This window comes from Oncorhynchus kisutch, linkage group LG10, assembly GCF_002021735.2.
Source record: "Oncorhynchus kisutch isolate 150728-3 linkage group LG10, Okis_V2, whole genome shotgun sequence".
In the NCBI taxonomy this organism is placed as follows: Eukaryota; Metazoa; Chordata; class Actinopteri; order Salmoniformes; family Salmonidae; genus Oncorhynchus; species Oncorhynchus kisutch.
The window spans coordinates 59,967,685-59,994,500 of record NC_034183.2 but is presented as its reverse complement, the minus strand read 5'-3'; the positions used below and the strand labels follow the sequence as shown (position 1 = coordinate 59,994,500).

The following is a 26,816-nucleotide window of genomic DNA, read 5'->3' as shown; positions in this document are numbered from 1 at the left end:
TTTTGTCTTGCCCATTCAACCCTCTGAACGGCACACATACACAATCCATGTCTCAAGGCCTAAAAGGGAGCTTTCACCTGGTCAGTCTCATGGAAAGAGCAGGTGTTCCTAATGTTTTGTTCACTCAGTGTAAAACACAACCTTATTAAGCAAAGAAATTGGTTTAGCAAATTTCATGTAAAATCAAAAAGGACAGTCAAGTAGCCCCGAGTCATCATTTCCATCCCAAGTCATAGCGCAATAGGAGTGCCACGGCTCACCTTTGATGTGATCCCACAGGCAGTGAAGGGTGCAGATATGAGCAGCTCTCCATGTTGCCTGTCCATACTGTAGCCACACTGCAGGGCCAGCGAAAGCAGTGGCGTCCATTTTCCTCGAAAACCAACACAGCTCACATACAGACCTGACAGTATCCCTATAGACTCATGATAGCAGTAGAAATATAGTTACAGAAACATTGGATTCAGTCCAAATTATGCCTCTAAATCTGTCTGTTCAGCAGCCATAGTGTGCAGGCGGAGTACAATTGTGATAAATTATACTATATAACTCCACACTTACCCTGGACTCTGAGCTCCTCTTTGGCTCCATGAACTTGCAGTCTGACAGTCATTCCCTGAGACGAGCAGCAGAGGGATGAGGGGGCCAGGGCCTGAGACACTGGGCAGGACATCTTCACAGGGGTCCCTCTCCAGATCAGAGGCAACACATAACTACCATCCTGTCAGCAGCACCGCAGGCCACAGGAAAGGAGTGAATAACAGTGTGTGAAGAACAATAGAAAAAGCTTTTATGTTGACAGAATGACAGTCACAGAACAGTTTTCACCTGCCAGTCTGACAAGTTCAGAGAATGGATTGCGACTATGGACATCAAGTTACTTTTAAGGGGAAAGGGGTGAGTGCTACTTTACCTCTTCTTGCTTGATGTGACAGGCATTATAAGGTACCACAAACATCAGGTCTCGCCATGTCGACTCGACAGAGTAGCCACATGCAGAGGGTAGTTGGGCCAAGGTGACAGCAGAGGCATTCGCTAAAGGCAAGAGGACAAATGAATAGAATAGCCTACAGCTATGCATCATTCACACCCACACACCTTGTGGTCAGACTTAGGCTCCTTTTAGTCCATTATTGGGCTAACTTGACTCCTTATAGTCCAAGGACCTTACATGTTTTGTTAAAGGCGAATTGGCTCTGGAAGCCAAAATAGTCAAATACTCCATCTAAAAAGTGAATCAATTCTCAATTGCAGTATGTTTCTAGAAACATAAATCCCTCTACTTTCATATCACATCAAAATCATTTCACAAATTAAATTACTGTACACTGTTTTTAACACAGTTGCAGCCAATAGTATTTTTTTTTGTGACGACTCAAGTTTGTGGCGTCCGTTTTCCATTTACACAAAGGTGTTCAGAGACGCAGATAGCTAATTAGCTAAATAGTCCACTGTCTTCCGTATGATTCTGTACGTAAATCCGTGACACTCCATGTAATATGATATGCTACGTTTCCTATGGTATGTATTCATTTGTATAAGAAAAATGGATAACTTCAGCTAGTCTAGGGATTAAGGTTAAAGTTAAGTAACCTTCTGTCTTGTGTAACCATACCAAACTAATTTGAGTGTCCCAGATTTACACTTACTATGTTACGTCTAGGCTGGGGAACAATCAATTTAAGTTTTTTTTTAAATAAATTATGTCTTGCTGATATGAAAGATAAGGAAGGTCCTTATGCTTATAATATCCTACCCCAAGCGATGTGAGTTACTGTTCAGACCGAGCGTCAGGGCTCTTTAAAAAAACTCCGCTGTACAGAAGACACCTTCATCCAATGACTAATGTGTAACGGAACTCAGAGTCATGATCAACGGGATAGGCCACTGTCCGATTTACCTCTGTCTACCAGCAGATGTAGGGCTCTTCTCCCTCTGACAGTGAGGGTCATAGTCTCATCTCCACATTCTACCTCTGGCTCCGTTCTCAACCAGCTCTCTGCTTTCGCTATCTCACCTCGAACTCGGATCTTTCCTGCACGCACTCCTAAAACAGACATAACATTAGCCTATTATGCATACTTTGATAAAATAAATAAGTAACTAGTCAAACAAAACGGGATAGGCTGAATGGTAGAATAGCCTACATGACAAACAGAGCCCACTTATAGCTTACCTGGAGTTACTGAATCTGAGTGGTTCTCATCGTTTCCTGTGATGGAAAACTTTCCACGATGTAAATTCTGAATTTTTCCTTGTTACCAATCGCTATTACTGTATAATTTAAATAGCAAATCTTCCGAATGCTTCTCCTCGTGTTGTTTGGCATGGTATTTGCCGTTCTTATCGTTGAATACCACCGTTCTAGGTTGAAAACGCTTCCTTTTTCTACCCGAAACTCGTGAGAATGTAAAGTAGGAGGATACCGTAAACTTTTTGTTTAAAATACATTGCCAATATGATTGTTTCTCAACGTGCATCAACACACTGGGACGAGGCAAAAGGGAAAGGTATATACCACATGTATTCACGTATTCAAATAGTCTTAATTGGCAATTATTCTCAACAATGCCATGCCGATTCCAATTATGCTTGTCGGTTCTACAGGGATATATAATTTCAGGCTTGCTATATAATTTACCATAATACAAATCAAGTTGACACTTAATCACAATTACGTTAGAGATGACACGCTCTCTTCACTCCACAAGAGGGTGGCATTGTCATGCAAGTCAAAGCACACATTGAATTATCCAATCCCCCCGAGGAGCCTCTGACCATTCCACCCTTACCCTGGTATGATGGCCAAGTAACCTTACACAGTTCCTATAACTTTGCTTTGTTATTATGGTAGGAAAATAAACCATAATCTGCTGTAGCACAAGAACATCAGCAATTGCTGAGAGGTGAACCTGACCCTAATCAAGTTTCACTTTTATGGGTTAGGGAACCTGCTTTTGTACCAACCCACATGATGTAATACTATAGTATACTATGGTATAAATACTGTAGTATTACTATATTTATACACTATAGTATTCACCGTAGTGTTTTAGCAGAGTAGTGTATTATTTACTGTACTGTATTGTTTTTGTATCTTTGACATACAAGTGGGGTCTTTCTCCTTGAGGAAACCTGCTGGACAAATACTAAAAGAGCAAATCATCCATAACCTGTATGTAGGTAGGACTGGAGCCTGAACAGATACTTCAGCTCTTCTGTAACCTGTAGGGAACACAACATATGATCTATACTTGGCATGTAGGTTTCTCACTGATGGCTGACACAAATTGGGATATGGGGGAGGGGAATGGTTGGGGTATATGCAAATTAAAAAATAGTGTTTTTGCAGACACTGTAGTGCTTTGGGGAGGGGGGGGGATAATACTGTAATATTTACAATAATATCCGACAGAATATATATATATATATATATATATATATATATATATAGTAAGCACTACACAATCGAAGGATACTACAGTGTGAGGTGTAGTATACAAGACAATTATATAGTAAGTACTACATTTAATCAAGGGATACTACAGTGTGGAGTATATTATTCTACAGTATACTATAACATTCTATAGTAAGCACTACACGATTGAGGGATACTACAGTGTGGAAAATAGTGTTCTATAGAATTGTATATTAAGTACTATAGTAAACTGTAGTATTTTTTGTGTGGGAACTGCCCTGAAATCTTTTGTATTGAATGTAAACAGTTGTTGGAACAACCAAAACAACCAGTCGCTACATTTCTTATCTGTTTTCTGTTACTACATTGGGCTTCATGTCCCTTAAAGCTATGCCATCTAGCAAATGTGTGCATCATAGGGATTTTATTTAGAGGTTTCCTTTGTAATATCATCACTATAACCATTGCTATTATTGTCATAGTGACACTGTGCCACCACATGACAACATCAATGTTGATCATTATCAACTGAACAGTACAGTGGCACGAATTGTACAGACAGCAGTAGGCCTAAGAGTGACAGTGAAAAACAAAAACAAATTCCACTGTACTTTCCTCTTTTATCAGGCATCTGCATACAAACTATTGTAATATTCAAGAAGGACAAGTAAGTAACAGAGGGGTTTCATTGAAACTGAGCATAATGTACACTAACTGAACCACACTATTCAATAGGCTACATGAAGAGAGTGTACAGGGGAGGAGAGGGGGTTGATGGGCGAGGCAGAGTGATGACTCATATTGTGAGTTGCCTAGCTACCAACAGTCAGGAGTTGTTTTCTTTTCAACGTTTCAAAGCAAAAAATATGTATGTCTGGATTTCATTGAGAGAAAAGAGGGAGCGGGGGTGGTAAACGAGGGCCGAGCAGGAAAAGGAGGGACAAAACAGTCAGAGAAGGAGGAGGAGAAGGGTAGATCATGTGCAAACTAAGTGAAATGTAGCAATGTGAGATCTAAAAAAAGAAGTGACAGAGAGGGAGTGGATCAAGAATAAAACCCTGACCAGTCACCATGGAAACGGGCGGCTCCACAAAATATCAGGATTTCTTTTGTATTGAATGTAAACAGTTGTTGGAACAACCAAAACAACTAGTCGCTACATTTCTTATCTGTTTTCTGTTACTACATTGGGCTACATGTCCCTTAAAGCTATCCCTGACAGTTTACTTTTTCTTCTTAAAAAACAACAACAGACTGCTTTAAGACCTGTTGGAATTCCCCTTGCAGGGACCCACATGAAAAAATACCATAGTATTCTATGGTAGAAATACTATAATATTCACTGTAGTGTGTTTGCAGACTTTACTGTAGTGTACCTTTATTTAACAAGGTAAGCCAGTTAAGAACAAATTCTGATTTACAATGACGGCCTACCGGGGAACAGTGGGTTAACTGCCTTGTTCAGGGGCAGAACAACAGATTTTGACCTTGTCAGCTCGAGGAATCGATCCAGTTAACTATAGTATAAATACTGTAGTTAAAGAAAATGGTAGTATAAACTATGGTTATTTATGTAGTGCTTTTGCGGATTGTAGTATACAGTAGTATTTACTGTAGTGTTTTTGCGGATTGTAGTATGTATTGTAGTGTTTTTGCGGACTGTGGTATACTGTAGTATTTACTGTAGTGTTTTTGCAGACATTACTGTAGTATTTAGCTTACTACAGTGTTTTTGTTTTATTATCTTAGACGTGGAGGCTTTTTCCTTCAGGAAACCTACTGGAGAAATACTAAAAGATCACATTTTCCATAACCTTTAAATAGTAGGACTGGGGTCTGAACGGATAGCTCAGAACTTCTACTCTTTTCTATAACCTGTGGGTAACACAATACTGTATGTGGTCTATACTTGGCATGTAGGTTTCTCACTTATTTTTTTGCGGGCATTACTGTAATATATACTACAGTGTTTTGGGGGGGGGTAATATTGAGTATTTACTATAGTATTCTACAGTATACTTCAACATTATATAGTAAGTACCACACATTATCGAGGGATACTACAGTTATAGTATAGTATTCTACAGTATAATACAGTTTACTATCATTCTATAGAAGGTACTGTAGTATTCTATAGGAAACGGTAGTATTTTTTTTTAAACGTGGGGAGAATTGAGAAACCCCAGACGAATCTAAAGGAACCACAGACTGCCATAGTTTTGCCGTTACAGGCCTCAACGGATCACTGTCCCCATCATCCCCAGGGAAATCAGAGTGTTATGCAAAAGTAGATATAATCTCATAAAACCAAAATGATAATGACAGAGCAAATCAAATGTCATTCTCATTCTGGTCACGTAAAGGGTAACACAAATCACAGGATGTCCATGTACTCTGCATAATGATATCATTTAGTTTCGAGGCTTACATAAAATCACATTGATGTTTATGTCCTAGGACCTAGTCCAACACTACCTGTTTCTGGCTGACCTATGATGGCACCTGGCTGACCTGAATGTTGCTCCACCTTATTTAGGCTCATATGTCTCTTACTTTGGCTGGCTTTCCAGTGGCTTACCAGGTTTTACCACATAATCACAGACCCCTACTACTTTACACTTTCCTCTTGAATTTTTCAGCCAGAATATTGTCCCTGGGATCTCTAATGGAGGGAGTGACCAGATTTATCAGCCCTCACTACACTAATATGCGTGGTAGCTGCACCTGGGCAGTTTCAAGGGGCTTGATCTTGCTTGTGAATTACTTGTGCATTACAGAGAATAATGTATGTGGAAGGAGCATGCCACAACATGGAGATCATGGGAGTAGTATCCTTCAACTGGCAGCAATGTTCCCTCCAAGCTGTGAGCACATGTGCGGGCGTGCAGCTCCCCGGGACTGCCATGCAGAAGAAATATCAGCGTGCAGAGAAGCACGAGATTAAACTTCCCTCAACTTTCTAGAGTTTCCCCCCTTAGTTAACACTATAACGCTATACATTAGCTGCTACTGTAGGCTGAACGACAGAACAGCTATTACCATGTTAAAATGTTATGTGATGCCTTTTCTCCGTTGTTTTTGATGGTAGGCTACTCTGGTAGGCCTACATTATGATCAAATAGCCACAGTAGCCTACTTGACCACTGTTAGTTCTAACTTAAAGCGGGTACATCCTCGGTGTTCACAGTAAACGCACGCCGGAAGTTGCACAGAATTTTCACAAATTTCAAGTTTGCGTTCAACAGACCTGAAATTTGCTCAGTGATGAAAAAACATGAGAGGGAACATTGACTGGCAGGCATAGAATTAGACAGTCCATTTGCTCCTTTGATCCAGGTGCTATTCCCTGTAGGATAGAGAGCTCCTTTCACCTTCCACTGTGTGTGTGTGTGTGTGTGTGTGTGTGTGTGTGTGTGTGTGTGTGTGTGTGTGTGTGTGTGTGTGTGTGTGTGTGTGTGTGTGTGTGTGTGTGTGTGTGTGTGTGTGTGTGTGTGTGTGTGTGTGTGTGTGTGTGTGTGTGTGTGTGTGTGTGTGTGTGTGTGTGGCATTAATCTGAGGGCCAGAAGGGTGTGATCGTGTGTGTGTGTGTTACAACGGCACCATGACATCAGTGTGTACCTACCTGTATAGGAAACCAGTCAAGCGACAAGTGGGAGTGAAGGGATGAGTGAGATCCCAATAGCCTCATCCCAATTAGTCAACACTGTATAGGGAGAGAGTTTCAAAACACTGTTTTTGATACAGGCTATTATCTGTTCTGACTCATTAAACAGTTTTCTTAAAAAATTACCCAGCAAATCCCTTACATAGCCTAGCTGTCTTTCTAAATGTAAACCTAGCAATCAGACCTCCAGGACAGTCATGTTGCTGTAGACAGACTCAGACAGGCAGAGACCAGGGAGAATGACACAGCTAACCACCGCAGATCATTTGACCATTGTAAAGTGACGTGCTTATGGTCACGCTTCCTCCCTTTGGCATGTGGACACTGGAACTGTTTGGAACTGTTCCACACGGCCGTGTGGAAATACTCTGTCAGTGAGCGGCCCTGGAAGCTCCTCAGCGTTGAGTCACAAGCAGCGTGGTCTTTCTCAACGCTCCCAGAAGTAACCCACGCGTTCTAACTTCTCATCCCACACAAGGCGAGCCACGGCCACGCTGTAGACCCACCTTGGACGTGTCAAACTGATTCCACAGAGGGTCGAGTGGCTGCAGGTTTTCACTCCACCCTTGTACTTGATTGATTAATTAAGGTCACTGATTAGTAAGGAACTCCCCTCACCTGGTTGTCTAGGTCTTAATGGAAAAGATAAAAACACTCTGGCAGACTCTCAGCCCTCCATGGAATGAGTTTGACACCCCTGCTTTAAGGGCTCTGGTTTTTCCAGTTTTGATTAAGGAAGGGAAACGAAGGGCTGACTGTTGATGAAACGATCCCATTGGTCCTCTCAAAAGCTACACAGGCAAGTTAGTTGTTCATTTCACTGGGGCCCTGCCCAGCTCGGGACCAGCTTCCATAGGCAGGCAGAGGCAGCAGGGATATATAGTAGGCCACACTGTACCCAAGCTAGCTTACCTCACCTGTCAGGTAGGTGGGGCCGATACACCCTGGGAAGAGGCAGGCTAGACAACATTTCTAAATTCCCTCTCTGACTTTTTCTATATTTGAGGCCCAGTATTTGAGTTGCCTGTCCCCCTAGGGGCTAAGGTGTATCCTATTGGATTTGTGACGGTCACAGCCTTAGTGCTGGGTGTGGGGAGTCCCCAGTACATCTTTAGAGGTTACTCCGCATTCCTCGACTTTGACCCAAGTGAGGAATCGTGTTTGTGGAACCGTATCCACCAATAACCCAGTATGTGACGTGCCCAGTGGATAATACTTTGAGGTCTGAGAGTCACTTGGCCAAACATGTCTGAAACCCCATCATTACCCTGTGACATCACCTGAGGCTGCTGAAGCACTCTGTATGTAGCACATTACCTCAGTAGAGGTCATCAGAAGTAGGTTTCTTTCACCCTACGTATATTGTCAGACTATTGTCCTAGATAGTGCACTATATCTATCAATCAAGTGTGAATATGAGTTGTACTTGTGGGAAACCAGTTTCTCTCACTCGTTCTCATGCAAACACACAATCTCTCTCTTTCTCTCTCTCAGGCTATGACTTGCACTTGTTACCTCCTCCTCTCCCTCCCTCCCTTCCAACCAACTACATTCCTTCATCCTGACTATCCTCCCGGAGAGAGAGCTTTGGAGGGGGAATGGAGAGAGGGGGTGGGGATCAGGCAGAAACACTACACCCACCACGTCAGTGTGTGGAGATACAACAGCAACAATGTGGTCGCTCTGGCTACTACTGAGTCTCCATGGCAGCAGGGATTTGAATTCATGACAATATTTTGGGAGTTCCCCAAACATCAGTGGGTGAGTCAGTGAGCTTCCTCTGAGTACTCATGGATATAATGGCCTAAATAGACAGAGTGACAAAGACATAGCTAGAACATGAAAAACAAATACTCCACCACAAAGTTGTTGAAATAGTGGCTTTTGGGTAATTGCATGCATGTGAGACAGAGAGAGAGACAGAGAGAGGGGAGAGAGAGACAGAGAGAGAGCGAGAGAGAGAGAGAGAGAGACAGAGAGAGAGCGAGAGAGAGAGAGAGAGAGAGAGAGAGAGAGAGAGAGAGAGAGAGAGAGAGACAGAGAGAGGGGGAGAGAGAGAGGGGGGGGAGAGACAGAGAGAGAGACAGAGAGGGGGGGGGAGAGACAGAGAGAGAGACAGAGAGAGGGGAGAGAGAGAGAGAGAGAGAGAGAGAGAGAGACAGAGAGAGGGGAGAGAGAGACAGAGAGAGAGTGAGAGAGAGAGAGAGAGAGAGACAGAGAGAGAGAGCGAGAGAGAGAGAGAGAGAGAGAGAGAGAGAGAGAGAGAGAGAGAGAGAGAGAGAGAGAGAGTGAGAGAGAGAGAGAGAGAGACAGAGAGAGAGAGAGACAGAGAGAGAGAGAGACAGAGAGAGGGGAGAGAGAGACAGAGAGAGAGTGAGAGAGAGAGAGAGAGAGAGACAGAGAGAGAGAGCGAGAGAGAGAGAGAGAGAGAGAGAGAGAGAGAGAGAGAGAGAGAGAGAGAGAGCGAGAGAGAGAGAGAGAGAGAGAGAGAGAGAGAGAGAGAGAGAGACAGAGAGAGGGGAGAGAGAGACAGAGAGGGAGAAAAAAGGAGTGAGAGATTTGGGTGGGGTGTGGACTCGAGGAAAAGAGGGAGGGAAGTGGGTGGAGGTGTGGTTGTGAGTGTTTGTGCGTTCCTTGGCGGCGAGGGCTGAGTCTGACATTTGGAACGTAGAGAGCAGAAGGAATTGGGCTTCAACAGAAAGGCTACCATTAAAAAGTAAGTTGAACATTTGTGTTCTCCTTCAGAACTCTCAACTCTTTGACATTCTCTTCACGTGTTTTTTAAATGATAATAGCATACATAATAGCCTATATGCCTGCCTTCTATTTTATTACTCTCGAGACTAATACAATTGCACACAGTCAATAGAGGAGTGAATTAATTAGAATTGTAGCTAGCACGCCTTTTGTAATGCAAGTGATACTGGTAGTTTATTCCTTTGCCAGGTAAGTTCAGTGTGGGTGTGTTCAGGTAATTGATCACGTAGTTGGTTCTGAAACAAACATTACAAGGTGGAAATTCAAATGCACTGCAATTCGGAAACTTTAAGTATACATTTAATTAAAGTTCCTAATGCACACGCTTTAGCCCATGAAACCTATCCTGTAATTTCTGGTAGGTAGCTGAGTGCATGATGGAACTATGCTCCATCCTAGAAGGCAGGGAGATTGTCATGAATTCAGTGTTTACTCTCTGTGACTCTGGCAAACTGCTGAGGTTGGATAGGGTGTACTTTGTATTTCCTTCACATAACAGAACAGCAGCTGTCAGCTCAGACAGTCAGAGGTTTAATTGTCTAAGACTAGCTCGAGTTCCCTCTTCATTTGTCCTTTCAGCACTTAGATGAGAAGCTCTCATATGAGAAATTACACAGACCATCTTTTGTGTTCTCAAATATTTACACACAGTTGAGCTAACTAAGAAGTACTTGTTCCCAATTACAGTCATTTAAGTGTACGTGGGAGGGAAACAACTTGGGGTGGGTCGGTGTGGATGTAGATCACATGTCTGGACCCAACCCAGACCAGCCCTTTATCCCAGAGAGGTTCCCTGCATTCCAGATGGGCTCTTGCCTCACTCTGTCCACACCCACCAGATCCCGAGCCGCTCTATTGACAGTAGTAGGGGTGGGAAGGAACTCGAAAGTGTATCCGTGAGTTGTTCTCACAATATGATTGTATTTAGGAAAAACAAGCATCAAGCAATCTCGCCTTCTCTCTACTGAGAATGGCCATTCAAACAGTCATTCAGCTTCTTTTTTTGTTGTTGTTTATGGTCTTTACTGAATGAATAAATCAAATAATGGCCATTGTAATTGGTGAATTGAGATTGTTTATCAATATTTTGAGTTGAGCTGCCTAGCTAATCTGAACTGGTTAAGGCAGGCGTTCTCAAAGTGGGGTCATTCAAACCCACTAGCAATGGATTGCAGTGGGTTCGCAACCACATCTCAAAATATATATATTTAAAACATAAATTGTATTATATGAATATTACTAACAACAACAGATGTAAAAATAAAACAATGTCCAAGGGATCTGTGGAGTAAGTTTAGGGGTTGTAATACAACACAACACTCCGGGTGACATGGGCCTGGGAAGCTCACAGCGATATTGGTATCCACAATAGTTTTACATAAATGCAGTGTAATTTAATCTTTAAAAGGGCAAAGTTCTCTCTCTGCGCCACATAACAAAATCTGTAGAATTGCAGGAAATTAGCTTGGAAACGGCAACAGAGACGAGCCTTTAAAATGTTCCTTCCTAGGGCCCGAAACTTGGTTTGGGCCCTAGGAAGGGCCACACACTGCCGTAGTCATGGCAATACTCCTTGTATGCTATTATTATCTAACTTGAGTTGTGTTCTGATTATGAGGGGGGGGGGGTTACATGATGAATTTAGTATCACAAAAGGGGTCCCCGGCCCCATAACGTTTGAGAACCCCTGGGTTAAGGTGTGTGTTTATTTGGGGGAGGTGGGGCAGGCAGGGGAGTAGGTATTTTGTGCAGTTATTTTAAGGAGTGGCGGTTTGTTGCAAGCTACAAACAAGTTACAACTCGTCTCCTGCCGACATTTCCCCCTTTATCCCTCTGATTTTCTCGCTCTCTGTTTCCCAGGGCTTCACTACCTCACTTGACCAATCACTATGTCCTATCTCAAATCTCTTCCTCTGAATCCTTTACAATCATTTGTTTATCAAGCCTCCCTCCATTTCTGTTAGTGTGTGTGGCTTTAACCCATCAAGAGTTATAAAGCCGCGCCCTGGGGCGGGTGCAGACTCAGTCCTTCCATCATTAATGACTGCCTGTTTCAAAGTGCTGAAGCCAAGCCTCACAGTGCAGCCTTTGTCAACATCCATATCTAATCGTATTTAATGATAAAAATACATGAGATTTAAAGCAACTTTCAATAAACCAAAGGACACTGTACAGCAAGAGTACAAAACAATAGAGTATCTGATTCCTGTCACTCATGTTAAGCCCCGTGACAGTGTCTGTGTCCCTCAGTCTCCCTTTATTTGATATGGTATAGAACAGGGAAGTGTTTGACCAACTTTTAACCAAATATATATATATTTTCTCCCTCTCCCTTGTTCTGTCTTTCTCTCAGTCATCATGTTGGTTCTTCTAGCCGGAATCTTCCTCCTTCACCTCACCAGCATCATCCTCCTCCTAGTGGCAACTATCGACAATGTAAGTAATCCCCCACTGCTCATCCTCCACTTAGTTCTCTTCGTGTTGACATAGCCCTGTGGAGCTACACATGAGTGCACGTCTCTTTCACTATGTCTGTGGAGTGTTGAATCAAAAGATGAAAGCATGCTATGTTGGCCCTCATCGGCTCAGGCCTTTGGTGCTGTTCTGTCAGTGTTCCACTTTGGTATTCTGGACTACATTTCTGAGCTCACTCTCACCCCTGAAAGAAGATGGGTGGCAAACAGGTTGGCCAGTGTTTCATCACTCTGAGTGTGTGTGTGTGTACCTGTGCGTTATCGTCAACAATGTGGCTGCATAAACATGCTCTTTTTCCTGTGTGGGATTCCAGTGAGTGTTAAAGGCCTGTTGTAGTGAGAGGCACATACCTGGCTGCTGTGGTATGCTGCTATGTTCTACCGATGTACCTTCAACCCATTGACTGTTATCCCTGTTCCTGGACTTCCAAATGCATGTGACCACACAACACATGAACCTGTGGATGTCCATTGACTATCTCTCCTCTCTGTCCTGTCCAGGCCTGGTGGATGACAAAAATCGTGTCCACTGATGTGTGGGCCAGGTGGATACTGACCAATGGAACCTGGAGCTCCAACGATCTCCCCGGCCAGTACCCTCAAGGTAAGCCTGGGCCATACTGAACCGCTGGGCTAAAATGTAAGGAAACATTCTCTGTGAGAAAAAAACAGCACTGCAGGAAATGAGCATTTCTCCTGGATATACAGTATATGTAAATATCATCCTACATGTGAATTAAATGTTTTCTTTATGTCTCAATTCACCCCAAGATATACATTTTTGCAGCACAGAAACAGGAACAGTGTAGTTTATCCAGGATGTGGGTTTACTGCGCTGGAGGTTTGGTTGAATTCAGGGTAGAGCTCCATAACAACTGTCAGACTAAGCCTGCCATCTAACCTGTCTCTGTGTGTCTGTCAGTGTGAAGCATGATTGATCAGTAAAGCACTCTATTGCCCAACGAGGGAGAACAATGCCATTTTCTCATAGAGGAAACTGAACAGGGTGTGGCAGGATCAGAGACATGGTTGGGGCTGGTGGGGAGGTTCAGATTTGCTTGAGTACAAACACTGAAAGTGCATTACAAATACATAGAGTCTGTGTGTAGTGATTGTGTGGTCAAAAGTATGTATGTAGCAATGTTGTAACTCTCATAAAGTGTTTTATTTGATTGCTGAGAAACCCTTTTACAACCTATGAAATGAACTCGTCTTAAATCCTCTCATAAATATTTCTTAGCACACAATTTTCCAGACTAAAATACTTTCATTGTGTCTCTAAAAAACAGAACTGCCCCTTTCACCTCTGCATTCCAGAGCGTGACACAACACTGTTTCGTTAATATGCTGTTGATTTCTGGGTGTGTCTGTTCTGTAAATAGTCCTTACTCAGTGTCTGTCTCTGTCTCCCTCTACAGAATACCTCCAGGCAGTGCAGGCTAGCTCCATTCTGGCCTGCATATTCTCTTCCCTTGGCCTGTTTGTGTTTGTGGGACAGCTCTTCACTCTGTCAAAGGGACAGAGATTCACCTTCTCTGGCATCTTCCAGCTCCTAGCCTGTACGTATTGCCCTAAACACTTTCAATCTTCAACGTGTTAAACAACTAGTTCTGTCTTTGCTTGATGTTTTGTCCCTCCCTCCCTCCAGGCCTGTGCATCATGATCGCTGCCTCCATCTACACAGACATCTTTCACAAGAATGAATCGGATGGTTGGTATGGCCACTCCTTCATTCTGGCCTGGATCTCCTTTGCGTTCACCTTCATCTCCAGTATAATCTACTTTGTCCTGCGAAAGAAGACTGCAAACTAGAAGCAGAAGACTAGCCCAAACCCAAGGGACAGGCTCAATATCTTACGATCTGATTGTTTTTTGTACAATTAGGTATGGATATGAGTGTGGGATACAAAAGGGGAGAGTTATCCACAGATTTTCTGGCTTGAATTTTGATTCATGTATCTCTTTTGGTTCCCTGAAGTGTGTCTAAACATATTGTAATATCTTACCTGTCCTGCCCACATAGCTATAACTTAGCTGTCCTGCCCACAGTTATAACTTACCTGTCCTGGCCACATAGTAATAACCTACCTGTCCTGCCAACATAGTAATAACCTACCTGTCCTGCCCACATAGTAATAACCTACCTGTCCTGCCCACATAGTAATAACCTACCTGTCCTGCCCACATAGTAATAACCTACCTGTCCTGCCCACATAGTAATAACCTACCTGTCCTGCCCACATAATAATAACCTACCTGTCCTGGCCACATAGTAATAACCAACCTGTCCTGCCCACATAGTAATAACCAACCTGTCCTGCCCACATAGTAATAACCTACCTGTCCTGCCCACATAGTAATAACCTACTTGTCCTGCCCACATAGTAATAACCTACTTGTCCTGCCCACATAGTAATAACCTACTTGTCCTGCCCACATAGTAATAACCTACTTGTCCTGCCCACATAGTAATAACCTACCTGTCCTGCCCACATAGTAATAACCTACCTGTCCTGCCCACATAGTAATAACCTACCTGTCCTGCCCACATAGTAATAACCTACCTGTCCTGCCCACATAGTAATAACCTACCTGTCCTGCCCACATAGTAATAACCTACCTGTCCTGCCCACATAGTAATAACCTACCTGTCCTGCCCACATAGTAATAACCTACCTGTCCTGCCCACATATTACCAAGTCCATGTTTAATTTTCAATATAACGTGGGACAACATTTTCAAAGTTAATGAAACTTTTACAGCCCTCATATATTTGTTGAAGGTATAGGGGAGTCAGAGAGTATAGACTGACAGTATCTCATTATTTCAGAATCATAGTCCTGAACTATTCTTGCTTACATTTGATATATTTCTCAATTAGGCTCATAATAAAACAAGGCCAAAACTCTCAAAACCAGAAGAATGAATTGACTAGTGCCACAAACAGAATCCAATTTGAGAAACTGTCAACGATCATTACCCCGTTTGACTTACAGCCCTACTGTAGTGTGCTGAATAAGACAAAAATATTATGTATTTGCCAATGTCCATACATTGAATGGAACATTAGTACTAACCTCACTGCTAACTGGACCACTCCTCTTTTTAGTTATGTCATTACTTTTGTCAATTATTTTATGCTTTGTACCATTAGTCTTATTGTGTAGGTTAACTTCCGTTTGTCTGAATCAACCTATCCCCCAGACACACCCATGGACTGACAGACAGACAGACGGATAGATCTTGAGTGCCTTGAAATCTGACAGAGCATATTTGCTCGCTGCACATTGAGATATATGTGTAAATATGAACATGTTTGGTTCCACATTGTGCTTTGTATGTCTAATGCAATTTTATTTTTGTTACTATTATCAGTATGATAATAATTTGTATTAAAACCTGATTTAAATCTAATTTCTCCTGTCAATGCTAAACAATTCAATATTAATCATAATTGGTGGAGGACAGATTGCAGGGAGATGAATGATACCTAGTCACTGGTAGAGGGGCACCACAGTGAAACTGACAGAAGGCATACTAGTCTGTGAATTAAATCATTTTGCACATTTTCACAAAGTTTTATTTACAGCATGCATACAAGTTTAGACAGAGAGCTTCAGACTACTTCACACTGATTTGCTCTGTCAAAATCCAAATGTATGTTGGCTCATAGGTAAGTATCACACACATACAGTCAAAGTGGGCTGTACTCCTCATCTGAGTACTCCCTCCCCTCTTCCTCCATCTCTCTGCCCCTGTCCTCTGAGTAGTACTGGGGTGTGTAACTGTGGACGGACAGGGGTAGAGTGATGGAGGGAGAGGGGAGGGAGTGGCGGTGATAGGGGGACAGGGGAGCAGGGTGGGACGGGGGAGGTGGGAAGTATTCAGGGTGGGGGAGTGTGTAGCAGTGGGGGAGGGAGAGGGAGTGGGTGAGAGGACGGGGTGATGAGGTTGGGGGTGGCGAAGGGGAGTCATAGTAGGGTGACAGGGGTGAGAGTTCTGGGGATGGTGGGGACATACAGGGGTGAGGTGGCGGAGGGCAGTAGTAGGGGGCCGGGGCTAGCAGGGGCTCTATGTCAGGGAACCGAGGGGGGTACAGGCGGGCTTTGCGCCTACGCTCCATTACAGTCTTCTTGGTGTAGTTGTTGAGGGTGGAGACTCCTGACAACATGCAGCAGGTAAAGGCCAGCCATGCCACACTAAGACAGAAACATAGAGTAGAGAGACAGGAGCAGCAAGGAGGATCATGTTAATCTGAACCCATGTGTGGAAGCCTACAAACATATTTCATACCCTTATCTTACTAAAACACAATTGCTACAAGGCATATGCGATATTGCAAAAATCTATTTGAGATGGACAGAGGTCTTTAACAGGAGCCCAGGCCTCATGAGAGTCCTTGAGATATCTCTCTTATTTAAAGGGGAAAATGTAAACACTTAAGCCCACTTGCTCTTGGAGACCAAAGAATCAGGAGAGCACACTGAAGATCAGAGAATAAGTAGTGGTACAGTAGTAAACAGTGTGTGTGCAGACTCACTAAAAGCCCCAGGAGTAGCCATAGCTGTGTGGTTTGAAGTCCTCTGGACCCATAGAGGCAGTAGTCTGGAACACCTGCATGAACATCATGTGAGCCACCATTCCCAGTAACCCTAAGAGAATTAAAAACAGACATTCAATGCTTTTATGTGGATTCCATCAGAGGGACATTTTTATTTCTCATTACAAGCACTGATTTCACTAATAGCTTTATTAAAGATAGTTTTACTTGCAATGACTGTGATGTGTGGTTGTCTTACCTACCTTAGTTGGGACGCACTGGTTGTAAGTTGCTCTGCATAAGAGCTTCTGCTGTAACAGGTTTTGCCAAACTCGGTTCTGGGGCCATCCCCCGGGTACACATGCCCTAGCACTACACTGATGACTCAAATCATTAAAGCTCGATGACTAGTTGGTTACTTGAATCAGCTGTAGTGACGACGACTCAGAACCGAGTTTGGGAAACCCTACGCTAATTGATAAAAAAAGATAGAATCTAAATTCAAATGTGTACCTCCTAATATAGTGAAGACTGCAGAGTAGGCATTGAGGAGCTGTCCCCAGATCTGTGAGGGCCAAAAGGCATCCAGACACAACTGAAGAGACAGCAGCACACAGCTGATACACAGCAGCCCAACATACATGAGCTCCATTGACACCGACAACCACAACATTCCTGCAGGGAGAGAGAGGACGATTACAGTACAACTGTGTCATGACTGTGTGTACCAACATACAATCTTGACACTGCAGAATCATTTACCTTTTTCACCCCCTGGAGTTAAAGAAAGAAAACTGCGACACTTTTCCTCTAAAAAAGAAAATACATTATTATTTCATGAATAAAATCATGATCATCTATCAGACAAGGTACATTTATGTGTGGGACAGATTACACACATAGTATCAGGAATAGTGGTCCTTGAGAAAACATTTCTAACCAATGGGCACACATCATTTCAACTTGGATAATTGGGTAACATTTGGTTTAGACAGTTGTTCCAATGTGTTATCACTGTGCTTTCAACCATCTAAAAGCACAACCAAATGTCTGATCTTTGGTTCATTTGTACTACAGTTTGTGTTACCACTGTGTTTCATCTAACAGAAGAACCAAATGATCTGGATTGCAGTTAAATAACATTAAAAAAGGTAGTATGTAACCATACTTTATAAGTCATATATCATCACTAATACTATTTAGGCCTGTATAGCATCTGCAATTCAACCAAAAGATAGACAACACATACAGTCGAGGCTTAGGGTTTCAAGCTTTGGTTGATTTGAAATGGAATCTTCAAGTTAATCATTAACATGTTGGATTCAGGTCTCCATCTAAACCAAACATCTAAATTAAAGAACAGGACTAAATAAGTGCATTAATCGTTTGATTGAATTAGATTTAGTCCTATTCTTTAATTTAGATTTTTGGTTTAGATGGAGACTTGAATCCAACATATAAATGATTAATTTGGAGACAAATTGGCTCTATCAAGTCTTCTCCAGCCCCAGCTTCAGGGTGTTGAGTTCAGTCAAGGCAGGGGGTTGAATAATATAAACCTTTCTCTCTAACCTGGTCATAATCCATAATTAAGTCATGCTGTTAGAATCTAAATCCCCCTGAACAGAGCACCGATAATAATCCTCTTTATAGAGTGCAAGAGCTCACACACACACACACACACACACACACACACACACACACACACACACACACACACACTCCACCGTACCTAGACTCTCATTGCGTTTAATCTCACCAGCGATATTCATTTTGATCCTCGCTTCCCATTGTTACATTACTGTGTGACTGCAACTCCCCCACTTTGAACCCACTATATTCAACTCTTGGGCACAATCCTAGAGGTATTAAAGTTCCAACCATTTTCACCCCCCAAAGTCTCACCCCAGGCATCAGTGTAGATGTTCTCCTCACAGCTCATCCACATGCCTGCATGGAAGGCAGGGAAGACGAATCGGTCGTCCCCCGTCTCCCAGGAGAACTGGATGGAGGTGGAGTTATGCGAGACCCCGGGCACAGGTATGCATTTGGTCAGTTTGTTGGCCGAGCAGAGGGGCTTGGGGACCTTCTGACTGCCCTCACACCAGTAGGACGACAAGAGGGCCATGGCCCCCAGGACCAGAGACACTAGCGTCTGGAAGAAGGTGAGCTTGGGGGACCGCACCCAGGACAGAAACGACATGATGAAGGGAGAGAGAGGGAACCTGGGGTGGGAGGAGGTGTTGGAGAGGGGGAGAAGAGAGAAGTTGTATTTTAACAGCTGGTCAAACACTCCCTCAGTCTATACTATATAATGACAAAGGTAGACGGGCCCACTTCAGACACAGACTCTGTCAGAGCACTTAACATGACAGGAATCAAATATGGACGTTGACTCCAGCTCTGTTTTAAACAGTATTAAGATAGAGAGAGAGCATATGGAAAAGGAAAAGATAAAGTATTCAGAGGAATTGCCAACCCAACTGAAAGAAAACAATCTAATCCCCCAAGTCTTTCCTTGCCTGGACACCCCCACCCCACTTTACTATGACCTCCACACATAATTGGAAGAGGAAGTGTAAACTCTAACATAGCCTATTAGCTACAAAGGTAACTCCGAACACATTTTCAATAAGAGCAGCTGTTTTACAAAAGTTAGACATGTGTTGGGAAACACTTATGTCTAAGTTAAGAAAGCTTACCAGCAGCCAGAGGCACTTTCCGTACTGGTAGCTTATTCGTAGGTGCTTTATCAAAGCCTGTGAGAAACTCCAGTAAGTGTAATACCAAATACAGTACAAACTCTGTTTACAGTGCATCCGGAAACTATTCAGACACCTTGACTTTTCCCAAATGTTGTTACATTACAGCCTTATTCTAAAATGCGGGTAGCCTAGTGGTTAGAGCAGGTAGCCTAGTGGTTAGAGCAGGTAGCCTAGTGGTTAGAGCAGGTAGCCTAGTGGTTAGAGCAGGTAGCCTAGTGGGTAGAGCAGGTAGCCTAGTGGTTAGAGCAGGTAGCCTAGTGGTTAGAGCAGGTAGCCTAGTGGTTAGAGCAGGTAGCCTCGTGGTTAGAGCAGGTAGCCTCGTGGTTAGAGCAGGTAGCCTAGTGGTTAGAGCAGGGAGCCTAGTGGTTAGAGCAGGTAGCCTAGTGGGTAGAGCAGGTAGCCTAGTGGTTAGAGCAGGTAGCCTAGTGGTTAGAGCAGGTAGCCTAGTGGTTAGAGCAGGTAGCCTCGTGGTTAGAGCAGGTAGCCTCGTGGTTAGAGCAGGTAGCCTAGTGGTTAGAGCAGGGAGCCTAGTGGTTAGAGCAGGTAGCCTAGTGGGTAGAGCAGGTAGCCTAGTGGTTAGAGCAGGGAGCCTAGTGGTTAGAGCAGGGAGCCTAGTGGTTAGAGCAGGTAGCCTAGTGGGTAGAGCAGGTAGCCTAGTGGTTAGAGCAGGTAGCCTAGTGGGTAGAGCAGGTAGCCTAGTGGTTAGAGCAGGTAGCCTAGCGGTTAGAGCAGGTAGCCTAGCGGTTAGAGCAGGTAGCCTAGTGGTTAGAGCAGGTAGCCTAGTGGTTAGAGCAGGTAGCCTCGTGGTTAGAGCAGGGAGCCTAGTGGTTAGAGCAGGGAGCCTAGTGGTTAGAGCAGGTAGCCTAGTGGGTAGAGCAGGTAGCCTAGTGGTTAGAGCAGGTAGCCTAGTGGTTAGAGCAGGTAGCCTAGTGGTTAGAGCAGGTAGCCTAGTGGTTAGAGCAGGTAGCCTAGTGGTTAGAGCAGGTAGCCTAGTGGTTAGAGAGTTCGGCCAGTAACCGAAAGGTTGCTGGACAAAAAAACATTTTTTTTAAATAAAAAATAAAAACATCTATTTCACCTTTATTTAACCAGGTTGGCCAGTTGAGAACAAGTTCTCATTTACAACTGCGACCTGGCCAAGATAAAGAAAAACAGTGCGACACAAACAAAACAGAGTTACACATGGAATAAACAAAAGTACAGTCAGTTACACACTAGAAAAAATCTGTATAGTGTGTGCAAATGAGGTAAGATTAGGAAATAAATAGGCCATAGTGGCAAAATAATTACAATTTAGCAATTAAACACTGCAGTGATAGATGAGCAGAAGATGAATGTGCAAGTACAGATATTGGGGTGCAAAGGAGCAAAAAAATTTAATAAAATAAATAACAATATGGGGATGAGGTAGATGAATCCTCAAGCTGACAAAGTAAAAATCTGTCGTTCTGCCCCTGAACAAGGCAGTTCACCCACTGTTCTCCGGTAGGCCATTATTGTAAATAAGAATTTTTTTCAACTGACTTTCCTAGTTAAATAAAGGCAAAAAAAAAAATTTCAATACCCCAAAATGACAAAGCGAAAACAGGTTCGCAAATGTATAAAACATAAAAAACAGAAATACCTTATTTACATAAGTATTCAGCCCCTTTGCTATGAGACTCCAAATTGAGCTCAGGTGAGCTCCTTGAGATGTTTCTACAACTTGATTGGAGTCCACCTGTGGTAAATTTAATTGATTGGACATGATTTGGAAAGGCACACACCTGTCTACAGTATATAAGGTCCCATAGTTGACAGTGCAAGTAGAGAAAATACCAAGCCATGAGGTTGAAGGAATTGTTCGTAGAACTCCATGACAGGATTGTGTTGAGGCACAGATCTGGGGAAGGGTACCAAAAAATGTCTGCAGCATTGAAGGTTCCCAAGAACAAAGTGGCCTCCAACATTCTTAAATGGAAGAAAGTTTTTGAACCACCAAGACTCTTACTAGAGCTAGCCGCCCGGCCAAACTGAGCAATCGGGGGAGAAGGGCCTTGGTCAGGGGAGGTGACCAAGAACCCGATGGTCACTCAGAGAGCTCCAGAGTTCCTCTGTGGAGATGGGAGAACCTTCCAGAAGGACAACCATCTCTGCAGCCCCCCACCAATCAGGCCTTTATGGTAGTGGCCAGACGGAAGCCACTCCTCAGTAAAAGGCACATGACAGCGTCCCTGGAGTTTGCCAAAAGGCACCTAAAGGACTCTCAGACCCTGAGAAGCAACATTCTCTGGTCTGATGAAACCAAGATTGAACTCTTTGTCCTGAATGCCAAGAGTCACGTCTGGAGGAAACCTGGCACCATCCCTTCGGTAAAGTATGGTGGTGGCATGTCCTTGAGTGGCCCAACCAGAGCCCGGACTTGAACCCGATAGAATATCTCTGGAGAGACTCGAATATAGCTGTGCAGAGACGCACCCCATCCAACCTGACAGCTTGAGAGGATCTGCAGAGAAGAATGGGAGAAACTCCCCAAATACAGTTGTGCCAAGCTTGTAGCGTCAGACCCAAGAAGATTTGAGGCTGTAATCGCTGCCAAAGGTGCTTCAACAAAGTACTGACTAAAGGGTCTGAATACTTACGAAAATGTATATTTGGGGTTTTACCCCTGTGCAAGAGGGCAGGTGTAGTTTGAGACGGATTACATCCCTAATTATATAACTGAATGACAAAGAATGGGAGAATACAAACCGAAACGGTAGGAAGAGCAGCAGGACTAGAAAATGTCAGCAATTACAGGAGAAAATAGCTTTTCTGTGAATCCTATAGAACAAATAATGGCTCAAATGTTCAGAAGCATTGACGTCAGACAGTAAGGATCATTTGAAAGAGAAAAAGGACCCACCTTCTTCAACCCGTCTTATTTCCCCTTGATCTTCAGTTCTTCATGTAGTGAGTGTGGATTGTGGTAGTATTTAATGGACTCCTATTCCTCTACCCGTCTCCTCTCTCTCTTCTCTTCCTCTCCATCAGATAGCATGTCAGTGATTCAGGGTGTTGACCCTCACACTAACCTATGTGGAGTGTGTGGCTGTCACTCTTCATGATACCGCTTGGTCAGTAAGTCAGGGTGCTCAACCAAGCCTTAAGCTCCCCTCTACTTTAATCTATTGATACAACTCTAAATCCACAGTGGACAACTCCATTCAATCTGTTCTCATTTTCCTCCATTTCATCCACTCTTTTACCCCTCCTGTCTTCCTGCTTTCTCTCGAACTGGCCACACTCTCCTAATACCACCAGTTTGAATATAGTGTACCAGATATAGTGTACTAGAACCACAGCAACTTTCAAAGTCAAATGTATGACTTCACATCCCTTGAACATTAATTACACCATATGATGTATTTCATCTCACAAATAAGAAACTCCTGGACAAATTCTATTCCCACACAGACATGCTCCTGGTAGTTAGTCTCAGAGACTTTCCATAGAACTTTACCAGAATGGTAAATCTGTTTTTCCTCAGAACATCCTGAATAAATAGCATCTTTTAACTATTTTATTTCTTGTAAGGTCTTGATTCAATCCGTAGCGCTGAAGATCTGCGGTGTAGCGCAATTGAAATGTAAAGGCCCAGCGTAGTCAAAATTCTGTTTTGCCTGTGTCTTATATCATATTGTACAACAGCTGTAAAAGCCAGAAAAATTATTATTTCCTTATATTCAGTCTGGTTGAAAATACACTGGAAAAAACATGCAACAATTTCAAAGATTTTACATAGTTACAGTTCATATAAAGAAATGAGTCAATTGAAATCAATTGTAATCTATGGCTTTCACATGACTGGGGCGAGGATCAGAAAAACAGTCAGTAACTGGTGTGACCACCATTTGCCTCATGCAATGCGACACATTTCCTTCAAATAGAGTTGATCAGGCTGTTGATTGTGACCTGTGGAATGTTGTCTCACTCCTCTTCAATGGATGGGGGAAGTTGCTGGATATTGGCGGGAACTGGAACACGCTGTCGTACACGTCGATCCAGAGCATCCCAAACTTGCTCAATGGGTGACATGTCTGGTGAGTATGTAGGTCATCGAAGAACTGGGACATTTTCAGCTTCCGGGAATTGAGTATAGATCCTTGTGACATGAGGCCGTGTATTATAATGCTGAAACATGATGTGACAGCGGGGGATGAATGGCACGACAATGGGCCTCAGGATCTCGTCACGGTATCTCTGTGCATTCAAATTGCCATCGATAAAATGGAATTGTGTTCATTGTCCGTAGCTTATTCCTGCCCATACCATAACCCCACCGCCACCATGGATCACTCTGTTCACAACATTGAAATCAGCAAACCGCTCGCCCACACAACGCCATACACAACGCCTGCCCGGTAGAGTTTAAACCGGGATTCATTTGTGAAGAGCACACTTCTCCAGCGTGCCAATGGCCAACGAAGTCAGTTATGATGCAGAACTGCACCCTGGTGAGGACGACGAGCATGTAGATGAGCTTCCCTGAGACGGTTTCTGACAATTTGTGCATAAATTATTTTCATCAGATGCCTGGGTGGCTGGTCTCAGACGATCCCACAGGTGAAGCCAGATGTGGAGGTCCTGGGCTGGCGTGGTTACACGTGGTCTGTAGTTGTGAGGCTGGTTGGACGTACTGCCAAATTCTCTAAAACGTCATATGGTAGAGAAATGAAGGCAAAATTATATGGCAACAGCTCTGGTAGACATTCCTGCAGTCAGCATTCCAATTGCACACTCCCTGAAGACATCTCTGACAATGTTACAACTGTTACAGACCTATATCCATCCTGCCCTGCCTATCTAAGGTCTTCGAAAGCCAAGTCAACAAACAGGTCACTGACCATCTCGAATCCCACCGTACCTTCTCCGCTGTGCAATCTGGTTTCCCAGCCGGTCACGGGTGCACCTCAGCCACGCTCAAGGTACTAAACGATATCATAACCGCCATCGATAAAAGACAGTACTGTGCAGCCGTCTTCATCGACCTGGCCAAGGCTTTCGACTCTGTCAATCACCATATTCTTATCGGCAGACTCAGTAGCCTCGGTTTTTCTAATGACTGCCTTGCCTGGTTCACCAACTACTTTGCAGACAGAGTTCAGTGTGTAAAATCGGAGGGCATGTTGTCCGGTCCTCTGGCAGTCTCTATGGGGGTGCCACCGACTAGCATCACCACCCTGGATGGTTCCGACCTAGAATATGTGGACATCTATAAGTACCTAGGTGTCTGGCTAGACTGTAAACTCTCCTTCCAGACTCATATCAAACATCTCCAATCTAAAATCAAATCTAGAGTCGGCTTTCTATTCCGCAACAAAGCCTCCTTCACTCACGCCGCCAAACTTACCCTAGTAAAACTGACTATCCTACCGATCCTCGACTTCGGCGATGTCATCTACAAAATAGCTTCCAATACTCTACTCAGCAAACTGGATGCAGTTTATCACAGTGCCATCCGTTTTGTTACTAAAGCACCTTATACCACCCACCACTGCAACCTGTATGCTCTAGTCGGCTGGCCCTCGCTACATATTCGTTGCCAGACCCACTGGCTCCAGGTCATCTACAAGTCCATGCTAGGTAAAGCTCCGCCTTATCTCAGTTCACTGGTCACGATGGCAACACCCACCCGTAGCAAGCACTCCAGCAGGTGTATCTCACTGATCATCCCTAAAGCCAACACCTCATTTGGCCGCCTTTCGTTCCAGTTCTCTGCTGCCTGTGACTGGAACGAATTGCAAAAATCACTGAAGTTGGAGACTTATCTCCCTCACCAACTTCAAACATCTGCTATCTGAGCAGCTAACCGATCGCTGCAGCTGTACATAGTCTATCGGTAAATAGCCCACCCAATTGACCTACCTCATCCCCATACTGTTTATATTTATTTACTTTTCTGCTCTTTTGCACACCAGTATCTTCTCTACCTTTACATGACCATCTGATCATTTATCACGCCAGTGTTAATCTGCCAAATGGTAATTATTCGCCTACCTCCTCATGCCTTTTGCACACAATGTATATAGACTCTCTTTTTTTCTCCTACTGTGTTATTGACTTGTTAATTGTTTACATGTGTAACTCTGTGTTGTCTGTTCACACCGCTATGCTTTATCTTGGCCAGGTCGCAGTTGTAAATGAGAACATGTTCTCAACTAGCCTACCTGGTTAAATAAAGGTGAAATAATAATACATTTTTAAAAAGTGTTGTATGATAAAACTGCACATTTTAGAGTGGCCTTCTGTCCCCAGCACAAGGTGCACCTGTGTAATGATCATGCTGTTAAATATCTTGGCAAAGGGGAAATGCTAACAGGGATGTATTTAAAAAAAAAAATATATATATATATCTTTATTTAACTAGGCAATTCAGTTAAGAACAAATTCTTATTTACAATGACGGCCTACCCCGGCCAAACCCTAACCAAGACAATGCTGGGCCAATTGTGCGCCGCCCTATGGGACTCCCAATCACGGCCAGATGTGATACAGCCTGAAATCGAACCAGGGTCTGTAGTGACGCCTCTAGCACTGAGATGCAGTGCCTTAGACTGCTGCACCACTCGGGAGCCCCGTAAACATGTTGTGCCAAACATTTTAGAGAAATAAGCTTTTTGTGTTTATGTACATTTTCTGGCTGCATTGAGCCTTTAAAAAGGCCATTTCCGTTTGAGCTGACATATGCAGTGTTCACCGTGAATGCAGTCTCCGTGAACACAGGAACATTGCCTTTAAATTTCAATCATGCTGTAGTGCGGATCTTCAGCGCAATGGATTGAATCGAGCCCGGACACTCATAACTCAAAAAGGTGTTACTGCTAAGACAATATGGCGACCATGCTTCAACCAAAATGTAGCTGCAGGGCAGTTCTCAGCACATTTCTGACATTTGGTTTCTGAATGACATTTGTGACTGAACGCATCACTCACACTTGGGTCTGATATGTGGGGCCAGATTTAATCCTCACTTGGAATATAAAGTGAACCTGAGGCTCACTGTCAGCGGTACACAATTTAAGACACAGCAGGAGTGAGAAGAGTGTGTGTGTGTAAGAGAGAAAGGGACTGAGAAGAAAAGGAGTGACAGAATGAAAGGAGAGACTATTTGGCTGAGAGAACTGAGAAAGGATCTTCCTCTCCAATAAAAACAAATTAAGATTGAATTTAAAAAGTG

The 26,816-nt window shown here is 43.5% G+C and overlaps 2 protein-coding genes and 1 non-coding gene across 5 annotated transcripts; 1 reads left to right on the top strand and 2 right to left on the bottom strand.

Annotated features, from left to right (window-relative positions):
- Positions 1–607: 607 nt before the first annotated feature.
- Positions 608–15,727, top strand: LOC109898623 (epithelial membrane protein 2-like). 2 transcript variants are annotated; one of them, XM_031834352.1, is made up of 5 exons: positions 608–897; positions 12,193–12,275; positions 12,815–12,917; positions 13,732–13,872; positions 13,962–15,727. In XM_031834352.1, the coding sequence occupies exons 2-5, from the start codon at positions 12,198–12,200 to the stop codon at positions 14,123–14,125; spliced, it is 486 nt and encodes a 161-aa protein (XP_031690212.1). In that variant the 5' UTR covers positions 608–897; positions 12,193–12,197; the 3' UTR covers positions 14,126–15,727. The 2 variants fall into 2 exon arrangements, with proteins under 2 accessions (XP_031690212.1, XP_020349252.1); XM_020493663.2 differs by lacking the exon at positions 608–897 and adding an exon at positions 9,652–9,798.
- Positions 3,112–3,168, bottom strand: LOC116375999 (U7 small nuclear RNA). The gene has a single exon (XR_004211400.1). It is a non-coding gene; the product is annotated as a U7 small nuclear RNA (small nuclear RNA).
- A 150-nt stretch (positions 15,728–15,877) lies between the features above and the next one.
- Positions 15,878–19,744, bottom strand: gsg1 (germ cell associated 1). Of its 2 annotated transcripts, XM_031834351.1 has the most exons (6): positions 19,556–19,744; positions 18,759–19,078; positions 17,616–17,663; positions 17,367–17,528; positions 16,854–16,965; positions 15,878–16,512 (listed from the first exon to the last, which is right to left on the bottom strand). In XM_031834351.1, the coding sequence occupies exons 2-6, from the start codon at positions 19,054–19,056 to the stop codon at positions 16,008–16,010; spliced, it is 1,125 nt and encodes a 374-aa protein (XP_031690211.1). In that variant the 5' UTR covers positions 19,057–19,078; positions 19,556–19,744; the 3' UTR covers positions 15,878–16,007. The 2 variants fall into 2 exon arrangements, with proteins under 2 accessions (XP_031690211.1, XP_020347463.1); XM_020491874.2 differs by having other exon boundaries at positions 18,759–19,744.
- Between the last annotated feature and the right edge of the window lie 7,072 nt (positions 19,745–26,816).